The 18938-nt window shown below is 36.2% G+C and overlaps 1 protein-coding gene across 1 annotated transcript in view; it reads left to right on the forward strand.

Moving 5' to 3' along the window:
- Positions 1 to 18938, forward strand: part of LOC148954336 (chymotrypsinogen A-like) — a 186158-nt gene that overhangs the window by 117232 nt on the left and 49988 nt on the right. The window contains exons 4-5 of the mRNA XM_089086266.1: positions 12702 to 12799; positions 18448 to 18743. Coding sequence (XP_088942392.1) covers positions 12702 to 12799; positions 18448 to 18743 — 394 coding nt within the window. The remainder of the gene's footprint in view (positions 1 to 12701; positions 12800 to 18447; positions 18744 to 18938) is intronic.

Here is an 18938-nt window from a genome sequence, read left to right on the forward strand (position 1 = left end):
TATTGTGTTTGCGCTTCTTAACACATAATTAAATTAAAAAAAAGCAAGTTTTTTTAACTGAAAGTAAGGAACGACGTTAAAACTTAAAACGAACAGAAATGATTCCGTATATGAAAGGGGCTGTCCCCTCCTCAACGCCTCGCTCTTTACGCTAAAGTTTTTTATTGTTTAACAAAATAGAGTTGTGAGAAAGTGAAACTTTAGCGTAAAGACTGAGGCATTGAGGAGGGGACAGCCCCTTTCATATACGGAATAATTTCTGTTCGTTTTAAGTTTTAACGTCGTTCCTTACTTTCAGTTAATTTTTGAACGTTTTTGAATTAATGTAGGGTTTGATTTTGGCTCACCGTATATGAATGATTAAAACAAAATTTGTATATTAATTTTAATTTTATTTGTTTAAATGGCTTTCTCGAAACTTGTATTATTTTATTTACGAACGTTTTTATTAGAAATAAATATACGTAACTTACGAGTTAACTTACGTAACGAACTTCTATATTCATATATTTTTAAAACGTATATTAGGGGACCCGCCCCCTAGTCAATACCTCGCTCTTCAAGCTAAAGTTCGAATTTCGTTCCAATTCTTTAAAAATGACCCCTTAATCACACAGGCCGTTATTTAGAATAAATAGCTCTTATGAAAGTACTAAAAAATCTTTGGCTTAAAGAGCGAGGTATTGACTAGGGGGTGAACCCAATCATATACGTAATATTTTCTGTTCGTTTTAAGTTTTGATGTTACTCCTTACTTTCAGTTGAAAAACTTGTTTTTTATATTTAATTTCTGATTTTTTTTTAATAATGCTGGGAAATCCGGCACCCCTTCATAGTAGTTTCCCTTCCCCCATGAAAACTTCCTCCATGGAAAAATCTTCCCGCATAACCCCTGATCCCCCCCCACCACCTGAAAAAATCCCCCCTGAAAACGTCTGTATACTTCCCAATAACCAATACTATATGTTAACATTGGGTAAAGTTCATAACTTTCATCCCTCCCCCCAGGGACTTCGGGGGATTAAGTCATCCTAAAGGACATAGTTATCATATTTTCGACCATGCTGAACAAAATGGCTATCTCAAAATTTCGATCGGGTGTTTTTGGGAAAAATATGAGCGTGGGAGGGGGCCTAGTTGCCCTCCGTTTTTTGGTCACTTAAAAAGGTCACTAGAACTTCTAATTTCTGTTCCAATGAGCCCTCCCACGATATTCTAGGACCGCTGGGTCGATACGATCACCCCTGGGGAAAAAAACAATAAAAAAAACACTCATCCTTGATCTTTCTTCTGGCAAAAAAATGCAAAATTCCACATTTTTATAGATAGGAGCTTGAAACCTCTACAGTATGGTTCTCTGATACGCTGAATGGGGGTCTTTCCCTCTTTTTTCGAAAATCAGTCAAATTTTCTTAGGCTGATTTCTTTTCGCGTAACTTTTGATGGGTAGGACTAAACTTGATGAAACTTATATATTTGAAATCAGCATTAAAATTTGATTCTTTTGGTGTTACCACGAACTGAACTGATAAGTTACCACGTTACAATAAGTTACAATGTTACCACGAACTGATAAGATAATTTTGTCGGTTATCTGCGGCTTTTTATTGTCTCCCTAATACAGAAATCAGGACGTCGTTGATTATGTTAGAGCAGTCTGTGACCAGTTTACGAATATCCTACTTCGATAGAGTTATAGGAAATTGGAGAGAAGATCCAATGTATGGACTGATATGTTCTGAGATTTATGTCTGGCGGGTTTGAGGGTCTTTGAGGTATTGAAACCGGTGGGTCTCTTGTTCATATTTGAGGACAATTTAAGATATATCCTTAGTGGAGACATGACCAGGGAATGGTCGGTGTCAAAATCATCACCTGCAAGGGTAAGAGTGTCTAGCATGGACGGTTTACACCGCCTACTGACGAGCACGTAATCAATAAGATTACGGGTTTTTCGATCCGGTGAGGTCCTTGTCTTCTTTCGGTGTCCTCTGAGTTGGAAGAGAGTATTAGTAATGGGCATATCGATGTGAAAACAAGAGAGGAAAGGAAATAATAAATGAAAAACAAAATCAAATAGGTGAGAAAGTGAGGACTTTGTCAGCCAGTGGCAAAATATGAAGACGAAGAACAAGCAAATATTTCGACAAGGACCTCCGCCAAGTCGTCTTCAGTGCTAAAAAAAAATAAAGAAAAAAAAACCTTCGGAAGTGAATCTAACGAGAGTAGAATAGACACTGAATAAAAAAAACAGCCAGAAATAAATGAACGAAACAATCACCAATTGGATTGAGATAGACTTCGCCATTCTGCAACTTCGATATTCATTAGGTATGCGGACAGTTTGTCTTAAATTAGACTGGGCGGAAATATTGATTGGGTCTTTTGAAATTAAGTTGTTGTAAATTGGACTTAAGGAAATATCTCCGGTGTCTCTATTTATAGCCAAATTTCTGTTTATATATTTTATCTCAATACCTCTATAAAAGATTACGGTAGGCCATTTACATTAGATATTAAATTTGCCTCCTCAAAAAGAACCAAATAACTGTAGGATTTTCAAAGATATACAGGGCCAAGGAGGAATCAAAGTTGTCATTTTATTTTCGAATCTCAGGGACTTAACTATTGAAATTTTGTGTTCATGCAAACGTTCACCAAGTTGTTGATGGGTCCTACCTATGTAAAATCCCCCACATTAACATGGGACTCTGTAGACACCAATATAGGGTCCGTTTTATCTTTTCTTGAGTTGAAAAAATGTTCAACTTTTTGTTCAGTTTTGAAAGAAACAGAGAGATTATGTTGTTTTTTTTTCCAAGTTTGTCACTATGTTTTGAGATGTATGGTAGAGCGGTGAAAGTTTTGTTCTCAATTGCTGGAATAACTGAATATTGATATCTCTACAAAACTTAACAAGGCGTTCTCCCATCTTATTATTTCGTCAATGGCCAAATTTACCCATGACATCCTCGGTACCAGTAACAGCGGTTCCAACAATAGCATTGAAGTCGCCAATGACAAGGACAAGGTCCGTTTTTGGAGCTGCGTCAACTAGGATTGGCAGTTGAAGGTAAATATTCTCAGACTCTACATCTGGCTTAGCCTACTGGAGTCTGGACGTAGGCCTGGATGATCTCCTTTTATTCGTATCATAATCGACCGTCCCGAAATAGGTTTTACGGATCTTCGTGCTCTACTTTACACCAAAAAGCCAACACCTTGGTGATGGACACCGTCGGTTCTTCCAGACACTATCAGACTAGCAATACCGATCCTTTCTTTGCCAGTGGTAGGTAGGCGTTTCTGAGGGCCCCACAACATCCCATTTATATCGGTTTAATTCATTGAGAATGATATTTATTTTGCCTTGTTTTGCAAGCGTCCGAACGTTTAGGGTTCCAGTAGATAAAATTTCGAGGATAATATAGCCTCCAGGGTCGGTGTTGTCAACGTCGTTAAAAGATCTTCATTTGTGAAATTCTTGGTCGTTAAATCGTCTTTTGCCCCTGACGTGATGGCTACCATCTTCTGGTCTTCGTCGGTTACCTCGGACGCGTTAGTTATCATCTCATGGCTTTCGTCGATTACCCGGACGCGGTATGAGTGGTTCTCTTTCTTGAACGTTTGTATTTCATCATTTTGTATTAAGAAGAAAGGAGGTTTCTTAGCTAATTTCAGGACGACGGTAAGCCACTCTTCTCCATCCCTAGCTGAAGCCGGCCATATCCAGTGCCTACAATGCGCCCTTCTGGTGACCTGCACCACCAGCAATTTATCCCATTGTGGGGAGAAGGTTTGTGACTGACGGGACATATCCATACGCCAATGGTCCTTGCCTAGTACACATTAAAGGGGCCTTCCACCTCCTCCATCTGAATTTATAACCCCCAGACGTGGTGTTCCAGCATAGACCCCCAGAGACTGGATCTCCCCTTGGTCCGCGCTTCGCTACCTAGGAACACCCCTGCATATATGCAATACGTTCCCCTATCCGTAATCTGAATACGTGTTGAGTGGCCTGGGAGAGGCCCCTACTGAGAATATGACTCAATAGTACTCAGAAATAGTACAATAGGGCTAAAAAAAAATTTACGGGATTATATATGGAGTCCCAACTAGAAGCGTACATAACTATCTTTCCTGGGACATAGAGATACATTGCATCTTAAACATGAATAAATTGAAGTACATATTTTTTTATAAGCAGTAAAACTTTTCTATACTTCCTTATGAAGTTTTGACTTGACTGTGATTTGAAGCTTAGGTTTGACTTCAATTTTGTGAAGGTTTGATATGACTCTTCGAGTTTTTATATCAAGCTACAAGTCACGATTTAATAATAAAACCAAATCTGTAACCTCTAGCTTAAGCAGAAATGCATAGATCTTAATTGGAAAGTTAGCTAAAGTGTCCTTCCTACGAGAAATCGTTCTCTCGCTTACTTGTCAAATTTGAGCAATTCTAACTTAGAAATGCTTTCAGTTCTGAGGAATTCTTTTACACATAGAACCATACAAAATAGCTCTAATACAGGCGCTATTTATTGTACATGCATAAAGACTAGAATGTGGAAGGAAGAGAGGAATAGAAGCCCAGGTCTCAAAGGAAAAAACATATAGCTATAACGTCACTCAATGCCTGTCGTTATGCATTTCAACAAGTTCCTGTTCTTGTTGTTAGTTGTTATTATTGTAGTTTACACGTGTTTCACCATAGACCGGTGTCAGTCTATGTAATGTCTATAAATACTATAAATGGTTTATTACTCAGTAACTACTATATATAACCACTTGGCATATTATATTTATATACTTAGTACTTAGATTGTATTTATATACTCTATATATTTAAATATATCTAAGTGTTTTATAAGTACGTTATAAATACTCTATTGTAACCCGCAAAGAGTATGGGCTGCATATGAGAGTGGAAACTGGCGTTTGTGCCAACCAAAAAAACTATCAACGCCATTTAGCAATTGGCGACACTTGGCATTTTTCATGCTTTCTAATTGTTTTTCTGTCAGGAACTGAAATCAGACACTTATTACTACCTTCCTGAAATTTTACCAATTACACTTATTTAATTAGTTAGTTATTATTACACTGAAAGTGTCACCAAACGCTAGATGGCACTGATAGTGTTTTTTTTTGTCAACACTAGCGACAGTGCCCACTCTTATATGTCACCCATACTCTTTGGTAACCAATTTGAATCGTAGACCGAAAAACATTGTTCGATACTAAAAGATGACACTATCTAGCATTAAATTTGTTTCAGTGAGTTTACTGCTTAATCATGAACATTGTCACATTCATTCAGAGAGAAAATTGGGATAGACCCCAAGGACAAATTAAAATTTCGCTAATGGTCTAGTTTTCTTAGAAAAGTTTTTTTTTTATCTATTTTACACTACTGAAAACAAGGATGATAGGCTAAAGCATTTCTAATATCACAAATCTTTCTACGTTTTACAAGTTTATTAACAAATAGCAGACAATCGGGGTTGGCTGGATCTTCAAAATTTTCATCGGAATTCCTTAGGGAAAAAGGGGGGATGGTAAGAGGTTAGTTGCCATCCCATCTTTTTGGTCGCTCAAAAAGGGCATTATAACTTTTGATTTCGGTTTGAATGAACCCCCTCCCGATATTTTAGGACCATTGGTTGGATAAGATCACCCCTGGGGAAAACAAAAAGGCAACAAATAAGCACGCATCCGCGATCTTTCTTCTGACAGAAACAAACAAATTCCATGTTTTTGTAGATACGAGCTTGAAACCTCTACGGTAGAGTTTTTTGATGTTTTAAATCTGATGGTGGGGTTTTCAGTAAGATCGCTTAACTTTTTGGCGGGGTTTTGCCCTTTTTTACAATCAGGCAAATTTTCTCAGTCTCGTAGATTTTGATGAGTAAAATTCAACCTAATAGATTTTTCTATATTTGGAATCAGCATAAACAGCCAGTTCTTTTGATGTATCCACTGATATATTTTTTTATGCCAGTTTTGGTTACTATTAGGCCGATGCACTCTTTCTCACTGTTCATTATTATGAACTGTTTGATAACTCTTTGGAAAATTAAGATAACTGATTTCAAGACCCAATCTATTTCTCCTGTTTGAACGTAAGCTTAGAGTGCTACTCGACAGATATACATAATTATATATATATATATATATATATATATATATATATATATATATATATATATATATATATATATATATATATATATATATATATATATATATATATATATATTCATAGTCGAGGCCGTTTCCAGGGGAGGGGTTTCAAGGTTTGAACCCCCCCCCCCAATTTTTTTCCGACTCGTAAAAATCCCTTGTTCGTTGTGTATACAATTATGTTTTAATGAGTTACATTCGTTGTTTGTTTTATCATGTTTTATTTTCCTTGCTTGTTAATAGTTACCAAATATAAAAGGTTTGGACTCTGTATAATTCTTACTGTTAAATTTTAACCAATTTGGATGTATCAAAATGCACTTGCTAATATGTTATTAATTTTTCCCAAAATTTGCTGTGAATTGCCCGTCCATGCTGCAATGTTTGTGGAAATGCCTAATGGGAGTTTTCAGGCCAGCAACGTCTTCAAAGTAATAACTTCAGTATTGACTTCAGTATTTTCCTATCTTGTCCTTCGATAATTTCTCTACAAAGTTTGAAGTTGCGTGATCATAAATGGTGGTAGGAAAATCAGACGGAACTGAATTTTATGCCAAGTCGATACTGAAATAAACTCTGACCCTTAGCCAGGATGAAAGAGAGAAACACGATTGCCTACTTTCTTTAATACTTCTTGACTTCACCTCAGACATTGCCAAAACTTCTGGTATAACTTTCAGATAAAATTTAGTTTTTTCTTCAATCCTACTGTGCTAATAATACCCATCATATTAACTACACTATTGAAAACACCGTCATTTTTCTTTTGGTTTTCTACCAAATTAAGAAATAGAAATTGAGGAAAGGGTTCATCTTAAAAAAAAAAAAAAAAAAAAAAAAAAAATTAGTTTTGTCTCGTTATTCTGTTCAAATATAAAAAGTTCCGGCTATAGCATGTCTTTAATAATTAATAAACACGAGACTACGAAAAGGTTTATGAATTAGGATAAAGATGCGTTAAATGCCAAGTATATAATACTTGAGATATGGTTTAGACCTCTATTTCAAACCAACATTGAAAAAGACTATGAGGTTCAGCCAAGTACAAAGAGAGAGATCAATCAAGTTTGCTTTTTCACTCATTATAAAAATCACAGTATCTTTTTACTTATTACAATAATTTATAGTTTTATGTTCCCTAAATCCAGTTACCAAAGAAAATAAAGTATTTGAAACGATTTCAGACACCCTGAGGTCTTAAACCGTGATTTTGATAGCGATTTCAGGGCTGAACATCAGACGTGTGTTTATAATTCCTTTCAGTGTTGCCCTACTCCTCCTAAAAAGGAGAAGCATTGATACAAGGAGATTATTGTTTTCATAATTTATCGTTAACATCCCTTCCCAAGGGACACACGACTGCACACACGAGTCATTTTCAGCGTTATGATGAGATATTATGCAGTTAAGATGCAATCAAACACATTGGATTTTCCTAAAAAGTTGAAAGGAAATCTTTAAATATTCAGGACCTCTGAGAGACGTAGTCTTGACACGTTACAGCAATTCTTATAGTAAGATTACTGTCACTAGTGTCATTGAGGCTAGGATGATTTTTCAACCAAGTCTATACATGCTGCAATTTTCAAATATGCTCTTTTTGGCAGGTTTGATCGGTCAGTTCTACAATTGTTTTTTATAGTTTTTAACTATGCCGTTGGAGATGACATGGCTCCCCCATAGTCTCTGAGAAAAAGACTAAGTTACGCAATCTGCTAATTGTTCACATGTAGTATTTATTATTGGGAAATACGTGGAATTTCTGCTGTTTTTTGGGGGGAGGGGGATGTTCCATGGCGAAAGTTTTTTTGGAGGAGGAAATTCCGAGGGGAGAATTTTCCTGGGTAAATTTTACATGGAGGGAGATGGAGCGAAATTTTCTGGCATGATTTGAAAAACGGTCACAAATTGAGTTAAAAACAACAAGTTTATTCAACTGAAAGTAAGGAGCAACATTAAACAAAGAAAAATTATTGCGTATATGAGGGTGGCTGCCGTCCCTCAATCCATCACTCTTTACGCTAAAGTTCGACTTTGGTCACATTGTATTAAGAAAGACTGCTCAAACACGTGGGCCATTGAAATTGAATGAGACGTGTCTGTTAAAGAAAGGGTTTAGCGTAAAGAGTGAAATATTGAGGAAGGGGATGCCCTTTCATATACTGAATAATTTCTATTCGGTTTTATTATCGCTCCTTATTTTCAATTGAAAAAACTTATTTTTTATTTAATCAATTTATAAAGGCATGTCTTCACTGTAGCCTCTTTAAGCAAAGTCACCTGTGTTTTTTTACTTTTTCTGGCAGGTTCAGTTTTCATTGGTTCTTTTTAAGGCCCATATGTAAAATTAGTCACATTTGAAGTTGAACTTTTTTCAGGAGAAGTCAGATCCGGTGAAAGAAAGCTGTTTTCACTCGGCTGACACCGCCTGAAAAAGTCATAATAAAGACAAAAACTTTATTCTATTGAAAGGAAAGGAAGGACGTATCACGACTAAAACGATATGGTCTTGTAAGGCGTTAAACTTTGGTACTCTCTTCAAAGGATTTTTGCTTCAGTGCGTTCATATCAAACAGTTAGTGGTAACGAACTGTAAGTAAGGAGCGACCCGGCTCAATGGTAACCGAAACTCGAAAAAACGGTATTTTGATACCAATAGATACATCAAAAGAATCAAATTTTAATTCTGATTTCAAATATATAAGTTTCATTAAGTTTAAGCTTACCCATCAAAAGTTACGTGCCTGAGAAAATTTGGCTGATTTTCGAAAAAAGGGGGAAAGACCCACTAAAATTTTAGAACCTAAATGAAAATCACACCATTACATTCAGCGTATCAGAGAACCCTACTGTAGAGGTTTCAAGCTCCCATCTATAAAAATGTGGAATTTTCCATTTTTTGCCAGAAGAAAGATCACGGTTGCGTTTTTATTTTTTGTGTTGTTTGTTTTTTTTTTTTTTTTACCCAGGGGTGATCGTATCGACCCAGTGGTCCTAAAATATCGTGGGAGGGCTCATTGGAACGGAAATTAAAAGTTCTAGTGCCCTTTTTAAGTGACCAAAAAAAATGGAGGGCAACTAGGCCCCCTCCCACGCTCAATTTTTTCCCAAAGTCACCCGATAAAAATTTTGAGATAACCATTTTGTTCAGCATGGTCGAAAATATGATAAGAATGTCTTTTAGAATGACTTGATCCCCCAAAGTCCCCAGGGGGAGGGCTGAAAGTTATGAACTTTACTCAATGTTAACATATAGTATTGGTTATTGGGAAGTATACAGACTTTTTCAGAGGAGATTTTTTGTGGTAGGTGGGGGAAGGAGAGGGTCGGGGGCTATATGGAAGGATCTTCCCATGAAGGAAGTTGTCCGGGGGGCCGCGACATGGCGATGACGGGCGCGCCGGATTTCCCAGCATTATTAAAGAAAAAGATCAGGAATTAAATAAAAAAAAACAAGTTTTTCAACTGATCAACTGATTGTGATTAAGAGGTAATTTTTAAAGAACTGGAAAAAAAATTCGAACTATAGTTTAAAGAGCAGGGTATTGACTAGGGGGCGAACCCCCTAATATACGTGTTAAAATTTTATGAATATAGAAGTTCGTTACGTAAGTTAATTCTAAGTTACGTATATTTATTACTAATAAAAACGTTCGTAAATAAAATTAAACAAGTTTCGAGAAAGCCATTTAACCAAATATAATATGCAAAATCTGTTTTAATTATTCATGTACGGTGAGCCAAAATCAAAACCTGCATTAATTCAAAAACGTTCAAAAATTAAATAAAAAAAACAAGTTTTTTAAACTGAAAGTAAGGAGCGACATTAAAACTTAAAACGAACAGAAATTATTCCGTATATGAAGGGGGCTATCCCCTCCTCAACGCCTCGCTCTTTACGCTAATGTTTGACTTTCTCACAACTCTATTTTTCTAAACAATAAAAAAACTTTAGCGTAAAGAGCGAGGCGTTGAGGAGGGGACAGCCCCCTTCATATACGGAATAATTTCTGTTCGTTTTAAGTTTTAATGTCGCTCCTTACTTTCAGTTTAAAAAACTTGTTTTTTTTATTTAATATTATAAAGACACTAGGAGCGAAATGGATGTAACATGTAACATAATGTTACTTTTACGAGAACATCGCTTCACAATTTCAACACAAAACATTAACCCATTTCTACGACCAGTCTAAGATTTAAAAGAAAAGAAAGAAACATGCTTAGTGAGCTTAACAGTTACATACCCGGGGTATGGATGCATGAAGCTTCGAAACGGCATTGGGTTGAACGTATGAGAGGGAAAGTTGGAGGAAGGGTCGTCAGCAAAAAACATCATCCCGCATCTTTGACAGACAATCTACAACCCTTTTAATTACCTGAACATTTGGGGTAGAAAACATTTCAGCAAACCGATGCCCAGAGGCTTAGCTACCTAACCACTACTAACCGATTAAAAATGGACTAACAATTTTGTTCTTAAAGAGTAAGGTGTAAAAAAAACACAAGATTAACTTCATATGTACCGTGGCTGCCGCTTTGCCCTGCTCTACGGGCACCTTTATGTCTATTCTGAAATAATATCTCTTTTCATGGGAGTTACGAGCGAGTTTCTCCTTTTATATTGAGGAAAAACTATAGCCAAGCCTTAAATTTGAGAGAAGCTTAGAGGTACAAGAGGTAGTACCAGAGGCGGATAGCCATGTGCATGTCCAACGGTAGGAAGTTCTTGTTATGCAAAGTCTTGAGGTGTAAAGAGACATTTAAAGCAACCTAAAAGGTAATAAGTTTAAAAGTTGTTGTTTCTGCATTCTAAAATCATCAAAATGTAAAAATAAACTATTTTGACACCCTTTTTTCAAAAAAACCCTCCCCAAGACAAAATTTTAGGACGACAATGCTTCACATAACCGTTGTTAATTTTTTAAGTGGGTATTCACGTCAATTTTTCTAAACCTAGTAATCGGATTGTCTAATAGAACCATTAAAACATCATCAAATAGCGACATCGTGGCGCCTCCTCTCCCGTCAGTAATAATGAAAGGTATAACAGAATAATAAGTATTTTCAAGAGTTTACATTGTTGGTTGGACAATTTTTTATATCTTTGTCTCGCATCATGCCTCTGGATATGTCAGCTCTGCTCAAACCTGAACCTTGTTCCATCAAATATTATCTGCTTTCATGTCGTTGCTGCTGCCCTTCCGCGATGCCTCAGGTGTACCTAAAATGGCCTAGTATTTATCCCATTTGATATAATAAGCAGTGTTTGTAATTATGATCTTAGCTTTGACCTTGCAAGGATGCTTAGAATATTGAAGAGAGATGCCAAAATCGTGACTACTTAATGTAACATCAACTGTTTGCGACTTTTGCTCTTAGGCGTGCCCATCAACCTTTAAGTAAGACGTTTATGAACCAAAAATGTCGTATAACCGACACTTCCTAAGTCACGTGTAACTTCGGTTGCATCATATTTGGGCAAAATGGGAGAGGGAAACCTTTTGTCTCTTCAGACTGAGGGCCCGTTTCCACAAGGATGAGAGCTTGATGAAATCATATATCATGATCTTGCGCTGGATTTGTTCAACAAAAGAATGTTTGCGTCCATCCTCCGCTCATCCACCTCTAATTGTACTTGACGAAGAACTCTTGATCAGCTTTGCCTTGAGACCAGGACCAGAGTAGAACTGAATGGAGAAATTCATCTTTCTGTTGAACAAATGGTTGTTTTCACGAGGATGGGAGGCGAACATGAGCTCAACTCTCATCCTTGTGAAAACGGGCCCTTAGGAAGAAAAAATTCATTTCGCATACTTTGTATTTCTAAGGAAAGCTTAAGGGAAATGGGAACTTCTTAGGAGGGTGTAAAGAGGGAGGCTTTAAATAGATTGGGATGGAGGAAGAGCGTGCGTAGCTGTGATGGCCCCATGTGGCTTGGTGCTGCAGTGAATTGTTAGTAGTAGTAGTATTTGCATATTTTGTGTTTTTGAGCTATTTAGAGACAGATCTTGGGATTCTGTATAAGCCTGTACCTAAACTTCATATTGAATTAGCCTTTTCCTTTACTTGTCAATACTTCACCAAATATTATTCGAACTAAAGAAATGAGTGTGTCGAATTTAGTAGTTTTTTCTTTGTATTCTGAATTACATTTTTTTTTTTTTTTTTTTTTTTTTAATCAGTTGTTGAATAAGGTATTGTTGGTGAACTTGGTATCACTAAAAAAGTCAACAGTAACACTTTAAAATAACTTTACAAGATGAGGAACTCACATGACGTCAATTCACAAAGATATGCAGGGGAGGGGGCAAATCTATTTTTCAAACTCTAGGGGGGAGTTTTTTTATTTTTTCAAAGCAAATAAAAAAAATCAATAAAAAATACCAACAGTAAAATATTTTTCAAATTTTGGGGGCAAAATCTTTAGGGAGGGACTGCTACCCTCCCCCAGCCCAGTTCATGTAACTTAAGAGCTCTAGGTTTAAAATTAACTCATTCTTATGCCATTTCCAGGCTGCCATTTTGGAAAAACCACAAGATTTGTATGTCTGCGGTGCCACACTTGTTGACGAGAGCTGGATTATTACTGCTGCTCATTGTGTTGATGACTAGTAAGTTATTGTTTACTTTTCATAAAACGGGTCAGGAAGAGTTTTCCAGTTAAAAAATCTTGTGCATGAGGGAGTACCACATATGGTAAAAGGTGGGCCATATGTGCCGCAGAGACGCATGGAATGTAGGAAGTGGGTATCCCATGGGACCCCTCAAAAATGGTGTCGAGTCAAAATTAAAAGCTTACCTCTGTAATTTCCATGGTCAAAAACCCTATGCAGGAGAATTAATCTTGAACAATTATTTTCCAAGAATTAATCTTGGAAAATAACTTTTATTTGCATGGAGAAGCGCTGATGTGTCTCCTTCTCCCACCCTAGGGATAATTGTATAGAACCAGTCGTGGTAGAATGTTTTTAGAGGGCTCATTTGAAGGGAAATCGCCATATCTAGTGCCCGTTTTAAGTTACAAAAGAGATCTCCCCAAAGCAACGTGGCGTTTTCGGCCATTTTGTACCACAAAACATCAGTGTTTCCGCGACAAGAGTCAAAATGTCGGGGAATGCAAATTCTAGTAGAATTAATCGGTTTTTTTTATGGCCTAAAACCCCGAAGGCTTTTTGGCCTCTTTCTCGAAAAACGACACTAAAGTATGATATAAATGTTGGAGTGAGCCCCTTGTTTGTTTATAAATTGTCAGCTGATACTGACGTGAACGCTGCAGTAATTACCAAGGCTTTTGATAAATCTTAAACAGATGATGATCTACACATTTTTCGCCATTTTGCTTAAATTCCAAGATAACTCAAACTCAAATTCTAAGATAGTTCATCGATTTTATATAATCTAAAACTTTAAACGATATTTTTTCAGCCCCTCCCCCTCCTCGAAAAATAGTTCAAAAGTATGCATATTGAGCCTTATATAAGGATTTGCTGGTATAGATTATAACGAAGATGAATAACATCACTGTATATTTATCCCTCAGGGTGAATGGGGGTAAAGTAATTAATAACTTTTGGATCGAGATAAGCTATGTATGTATATTCTTTTGAAAGTAGTCTTCAGCGTTTGATAAGGCTTTCTTCAAATTTACCGATGTGCTCAACCTTTACCATTCTACAAATATTGGAAAATATCCTCCTCCTCCGTCCCAATCTATTCAAAGCCTCCCTTTTTACACCCTCCCAGGAAGTTCCCATTTCCTTTAAATCTTTCTTTTTGGCGTCCTCCCACCCCAGACGAGGACGACCTGCTTTCCGTTTAGCCCTAGACGGTTGGCCGAAGAGGACAACCTTCGGCAATCTATCATCCTTCATCCGTACAACGTGCCCTAGTCAGCTCAACCCTTCTTTCATTATAGCCCTAGAGAGCGGTATTGAACCACATTTTTCGTTAAGCGTATTGTTTGAAATACGGTCAGTCAGCCGAGTACCCAGAGCAATCCGTAAGCAATTTCCCTAGAAAATATCTAGCAAATCCTTATCCGCTTTTCGGAGCGCCCACGCTTCAGAGCCATACTTGTCCACTGTCATCACTGTGGCTCCCAATATTCTAATCTTGGTTTGCAGACTTATCTTCGTATTCTTCCAAACTTTTTTTAACTGTGAAAAAACACCCAGAGCCTTGGCTATTCTACTTTTAACATCTTCACTGCTCCCACCATATTTACTAATAATACTACCAAGATAAGTGAAGCTGTCCACCTGATCAATCTTTTCGTTACCCAACGTCACCTTTTCATCTTCACTTAAACCTAGCCTTAGTGACTTAGTCTTCTTAACATTAATTTTCAAACGTATTCTAGCACCCTGAAGAACTCTAAGAACTCTAAAAGTTCACTCATTTTGCTGACAGTTTCATCTAGGATACTTAAATCATCAGCATAATCTAAGTCCAGGAGACTTTTTCCTCCCCATTTGATTCCGTGGTCTCCCATTGCCTTTCCTGTGCTCCTTAAGACTAAGATTTCTTTGTCTTTCGTAACATTTCTAAATTGAGTTTTTGTTTTTGTTTACAGAATTTGTGGAAATTGTTTATTGAATTAATTATTGAATTTTATCTCTTTATTGTTTTTGTTCTCCGTCTTTTACGTAAAAATTCCAAATAATTTCATCACTTTCCGTTTCTTCTTGAAGGTCAATGTCAATTTTAATTACAAATTGGAATTTGCAGAAAGTCTCTATTGTATGTAAAGCTGAAAGTCATGCGCATATTAGCAATTAAGGCGCTGTCTGGTCAACTGATGGATCATACTAATAAATTAGTGAGCATGATAATTTGTAAAATTTTTGCTATGAAGATGATTTCAAAAATTTGCTTTCATTGCTGATCCTTTTTATCTCTCCTGTTTTTTTTTTTTTTTTTTTTTTTTTTTTTTTTTTTTTTTTTTTTTGACAATATCGGTATGAGAATAGATAAAATTATCTATTTGGTTTACTAATGCTCAGAAAAGGAAAATAAAAGAAACTCCATGTGCAATTATGCGTGTTTTGAGCAAGGGATCGCTCTCTTTCAGAAATCATGTACACCACATGGCATATACCAATTGTGGCTGATCTGTGCCAAGCGTTTGGGGAGTTTGCCAAGTGTTATTTGGACTGTGCCAAGCGTGTTGTAACTCTGGGGCAAACATGGCATTCTAGGATGTACAATAGGTGGTTGAAAGTCAGCACCCCTCGGGTTTAAGCTCTTCAAAACATAGGAAATGGAAATTGTCCCGGAACAAATTTAATGTAATGATGTTTTGTAAATTCTTAATAAAATCGAACGATTCTCTTCATTTACCTCTAGAAATCGAATAGAAAAGCTGACAATAATATTGCTCCTACAGCTGAGCTCCCTAAACTCAAGAAATAAAAAATCGTTCAAACATTTGTTTTTAATTACCAAAGAATACGCGCTTTAGGTCATCTACCCCAAGAAAAAAAAATGGGAGTCTTAAACCCGTCAAACCAGTTTTACTAAGAAATTTATTCTTATAAATTTTGCTTTGAACGCTAAAACCTCAAATATGCAATTTTACAGTTAATACTCAACGCCATAATGCCATTACTATGTTCATTGTAAGACAGTTACCATATTTAAATACAGTAGTTCCGCATGCTCAAAAACAATGAATAATATTTAACTATTTTTCACCATTTTCTTTCAGATATTTCATATTCTTTTACTAATTAATGTCCAAATTATTAAGTCTACTAAACAGCCATAAAATCAATCATTTGAGGCTTCATTCAGAGAATAGTCTAGTCTTCCAGAAACCAAGCCTACACAAGAGGCGTAGTTTGCTATAGGCCAGGGAGCAACTGCCTCCCCCTCCAGACCCCAGTTTGCCCCCCAGCTGAAATATAGTGTCTTAAAATCTTGTCAAAACTAAGATAGGCATACATAATTCAAGCATCCACAGAAACAGATCAGTTTCTTTAGAATACCTTTGTTTTTATGGTACTATATGGCTCATTTTTTGTTTTTCACTTGGTCATTTTCACTTGACTTGGGAAAATTGCCCTCCCAGGATTTTGACGAAATTACGCCCCTGGCCTACATATGAATTCTTTTCGGGGGAGGGGCTAATTTGGCCATTCATTGTAACGAGCAACATATTGAAACCACAAGAGAATAAGGGGTATGTATTAAAATAGTCGGAAATAAACCTTTGGGTCCTCTGCCCCTCCCCTCCTGTGTACTTGCATAATAATAATTGAAACCAACACAAAACATCTGCTACATAGTTTGTGCATTTGCCAGGGTTTATGCAACTGGTGCGGGCTCGTTAGAGTATAGGGACCAGTGAAAAGCAGGGGCGTAATTTGCTACTGGGCAGGAGGAGGGCAACTGCACCCAGAACCTATCTTACCCTCCCACTCGGACTTCAGACTGCCCCTAGCTGAAATTTATTTTCTTCAGAAATGTTGTCAAAACTGAGATAAGCCTGCATAATTCAAGCATCAACAGAAACTTGTCAGTTTTCTTTGGTATATCTTTGCCTTGATGGTGCTATATATTTCAGTCTTCACTATCAATTTCACTTGATTTGGGGAAATTTGCTCCTACTTTGCCCCCCTCCCCCGGGATTTTGACGAAATTACGCCACTGGTGAAAAATGACATCACTTCCATAATTAACCTGCTAAATGCAGAAGCTTTTGGATCCTCTGCTCCCTCCCCTCCCGTGGCCTCCTTTTTACTTATAATAGTAATATAGTAATAGTGTAATATAGTATAATATAATAGTAACTGAAACCAACACAAAACAGCTATTACAGATTTAATACAGTGATCAGGGTTTATGAGCCTCTCTTGCACCCGGGACAAAATCTTGATTAGTACCCCCCCCCCCTCTTGTCTCCCACAAAATTTCCAGGCCAGATTTTAACAAATTTTCTTTTATTAACAAAATCATTTTCAGTGTATTAATTAACCAATAATTTTATTGTTTTATACCTTTTTAATTTATTATTTAAAGGGCTTAATTATTATTAAATATGTTCAATTAGTTATTTTTATTTTGTTATTTTTTATTTATTTTAGTTCATTTTTACAAATAATCTGAATATGCATCGTTTGGAATTGCACATGATGTTTTTGAAACTTCCCAAGATTCCATTGACTTAGCTCATAATCTTCTGCGTCTGTCATACGATTTGCCTATTTCGTGTCCCCCCCCCAGCCAAAAACTTCCTGGGTAGGTTGTGCCAGAACCATAGCCATTGAAAATTAGATGTGTGTATTTTAATAACGCACCCATTATTCATAGCAATCGGGCATTAATTATAGTGCCTAGATTTGATGTTTTATCCCTAACATATTTTAAGCTAGAACGATTTTTGGAAATTGCCATGATCGATCAACCGTTGAATTTTGATTACGAACATTTGAAGATTTTGCTTTAATGAATTTCTTCAGTTTTCGATTATGTCTGCAATCTAAATGTGCATTCCCCAGGAAAAATAATTTAATAGCCAACGGTTTTAGATTGTTAACCTGAAAAAATCCTTTGATACCCAGTGTTTTAAACCGTTCTCCGTAAAAATCAACTGATACTCTCTACCCTTTATCGAGGGCTAGATCCATGCCCTCCCCACTTTATATATAGTAAATTAAAAAAAGAAATAATATAACTCAGTAAGTAAGTAATTGATTCTATTTATCACTACGCTGTTATTCTGTTGCGAGAAAAAGTAAAACCCCGTTTTGTTGTTTAATTGCGAAATGGATTTTCCTGATGTTGCTTTGTTTTGAAGGCTATCAGAAAGAACATACTCGTGCGGATCGTAGATCGTGACTGACCCTTAAAAAGCATATGGTAATTGGTAATATCTTGAGTTCTTAAAAAGGGGAAAAACGTAACAAATATGGCTTTAAAGATTTGAGTTAAGAGTAACCTTGCGTTCTAACTTGACTAACTTAGAAATGAGGATCTTGTAATGAACTTCTGTTTCTGAACATCCATGCTGAAATTTTCGATGAAGAACACAATTTTAGATACCTTAACAAAAAAACTAATAGTCTCATTTTGTTTAAGTTCTAGCCTACCTTGGACAGCAAGCATATTCAATGTAATGAGCTTCTGAACATTCATGCTGAAGTTTTCGCTTAACAATATAATTTACTATAATGAACTTCTGAATATTCATACTGAAATTTTCCGTTAAGAATACAATTTTAGATACCTTATAAAAACTAATAGTCTCCTTTTGTTTAAGTTCTAGCCTATCTGGGACAACAAACATAACTGATGTTCTCAAAGTTCGTCTTGGTGAATATGACGTAAGCACTACTTCAGAACCACTTCGACACGAAGAATTTGACGTTTCACACATCATTGTCAACCCACTCTTCAATAACTTAACTCTAGCAAATGACATTGCTCTTGTGAGGTTAGCCAAGCGAGCCAGACGTAGGCCTAATATTGATGTTGCTTGTATTCCAGCAAGAGGTGAAGTTGTTGAAAGAGAAGGTACTAAGTGCTATATCACTGGATGGGGAAGAAAATCTGAAGGTAATTAAATATAATTAAATTATAAAATATAATTTAAAATCTGATTTAATACAATTAAAAAATATATTTTTTTTTTTAATATAAAACATATAAAAAAATGATTTAACAAAAATAAAATTAGAAAATTTTTGATATAACAGAAAATCTGAAGGTAAATAAAATATGAATCTGATATATTTCACGACGTCGTAAAAC

This window comes from Artemia sp. Qi Xiang Cuo, chromosome 3 (assembly GCF_049724085.1).
Source record: "Artemia sp. Qi Xiang Cuo chromosome 3, ASM4972408v1, whole genome shotgun sequence".
Lineage (NCBI taxonomy): Eukaryota > Metazoa > Arthropoda > Branchiopoda > Anostraca > Artemiidae > Artemia > Artemia sp. Qi Xiang Cuo.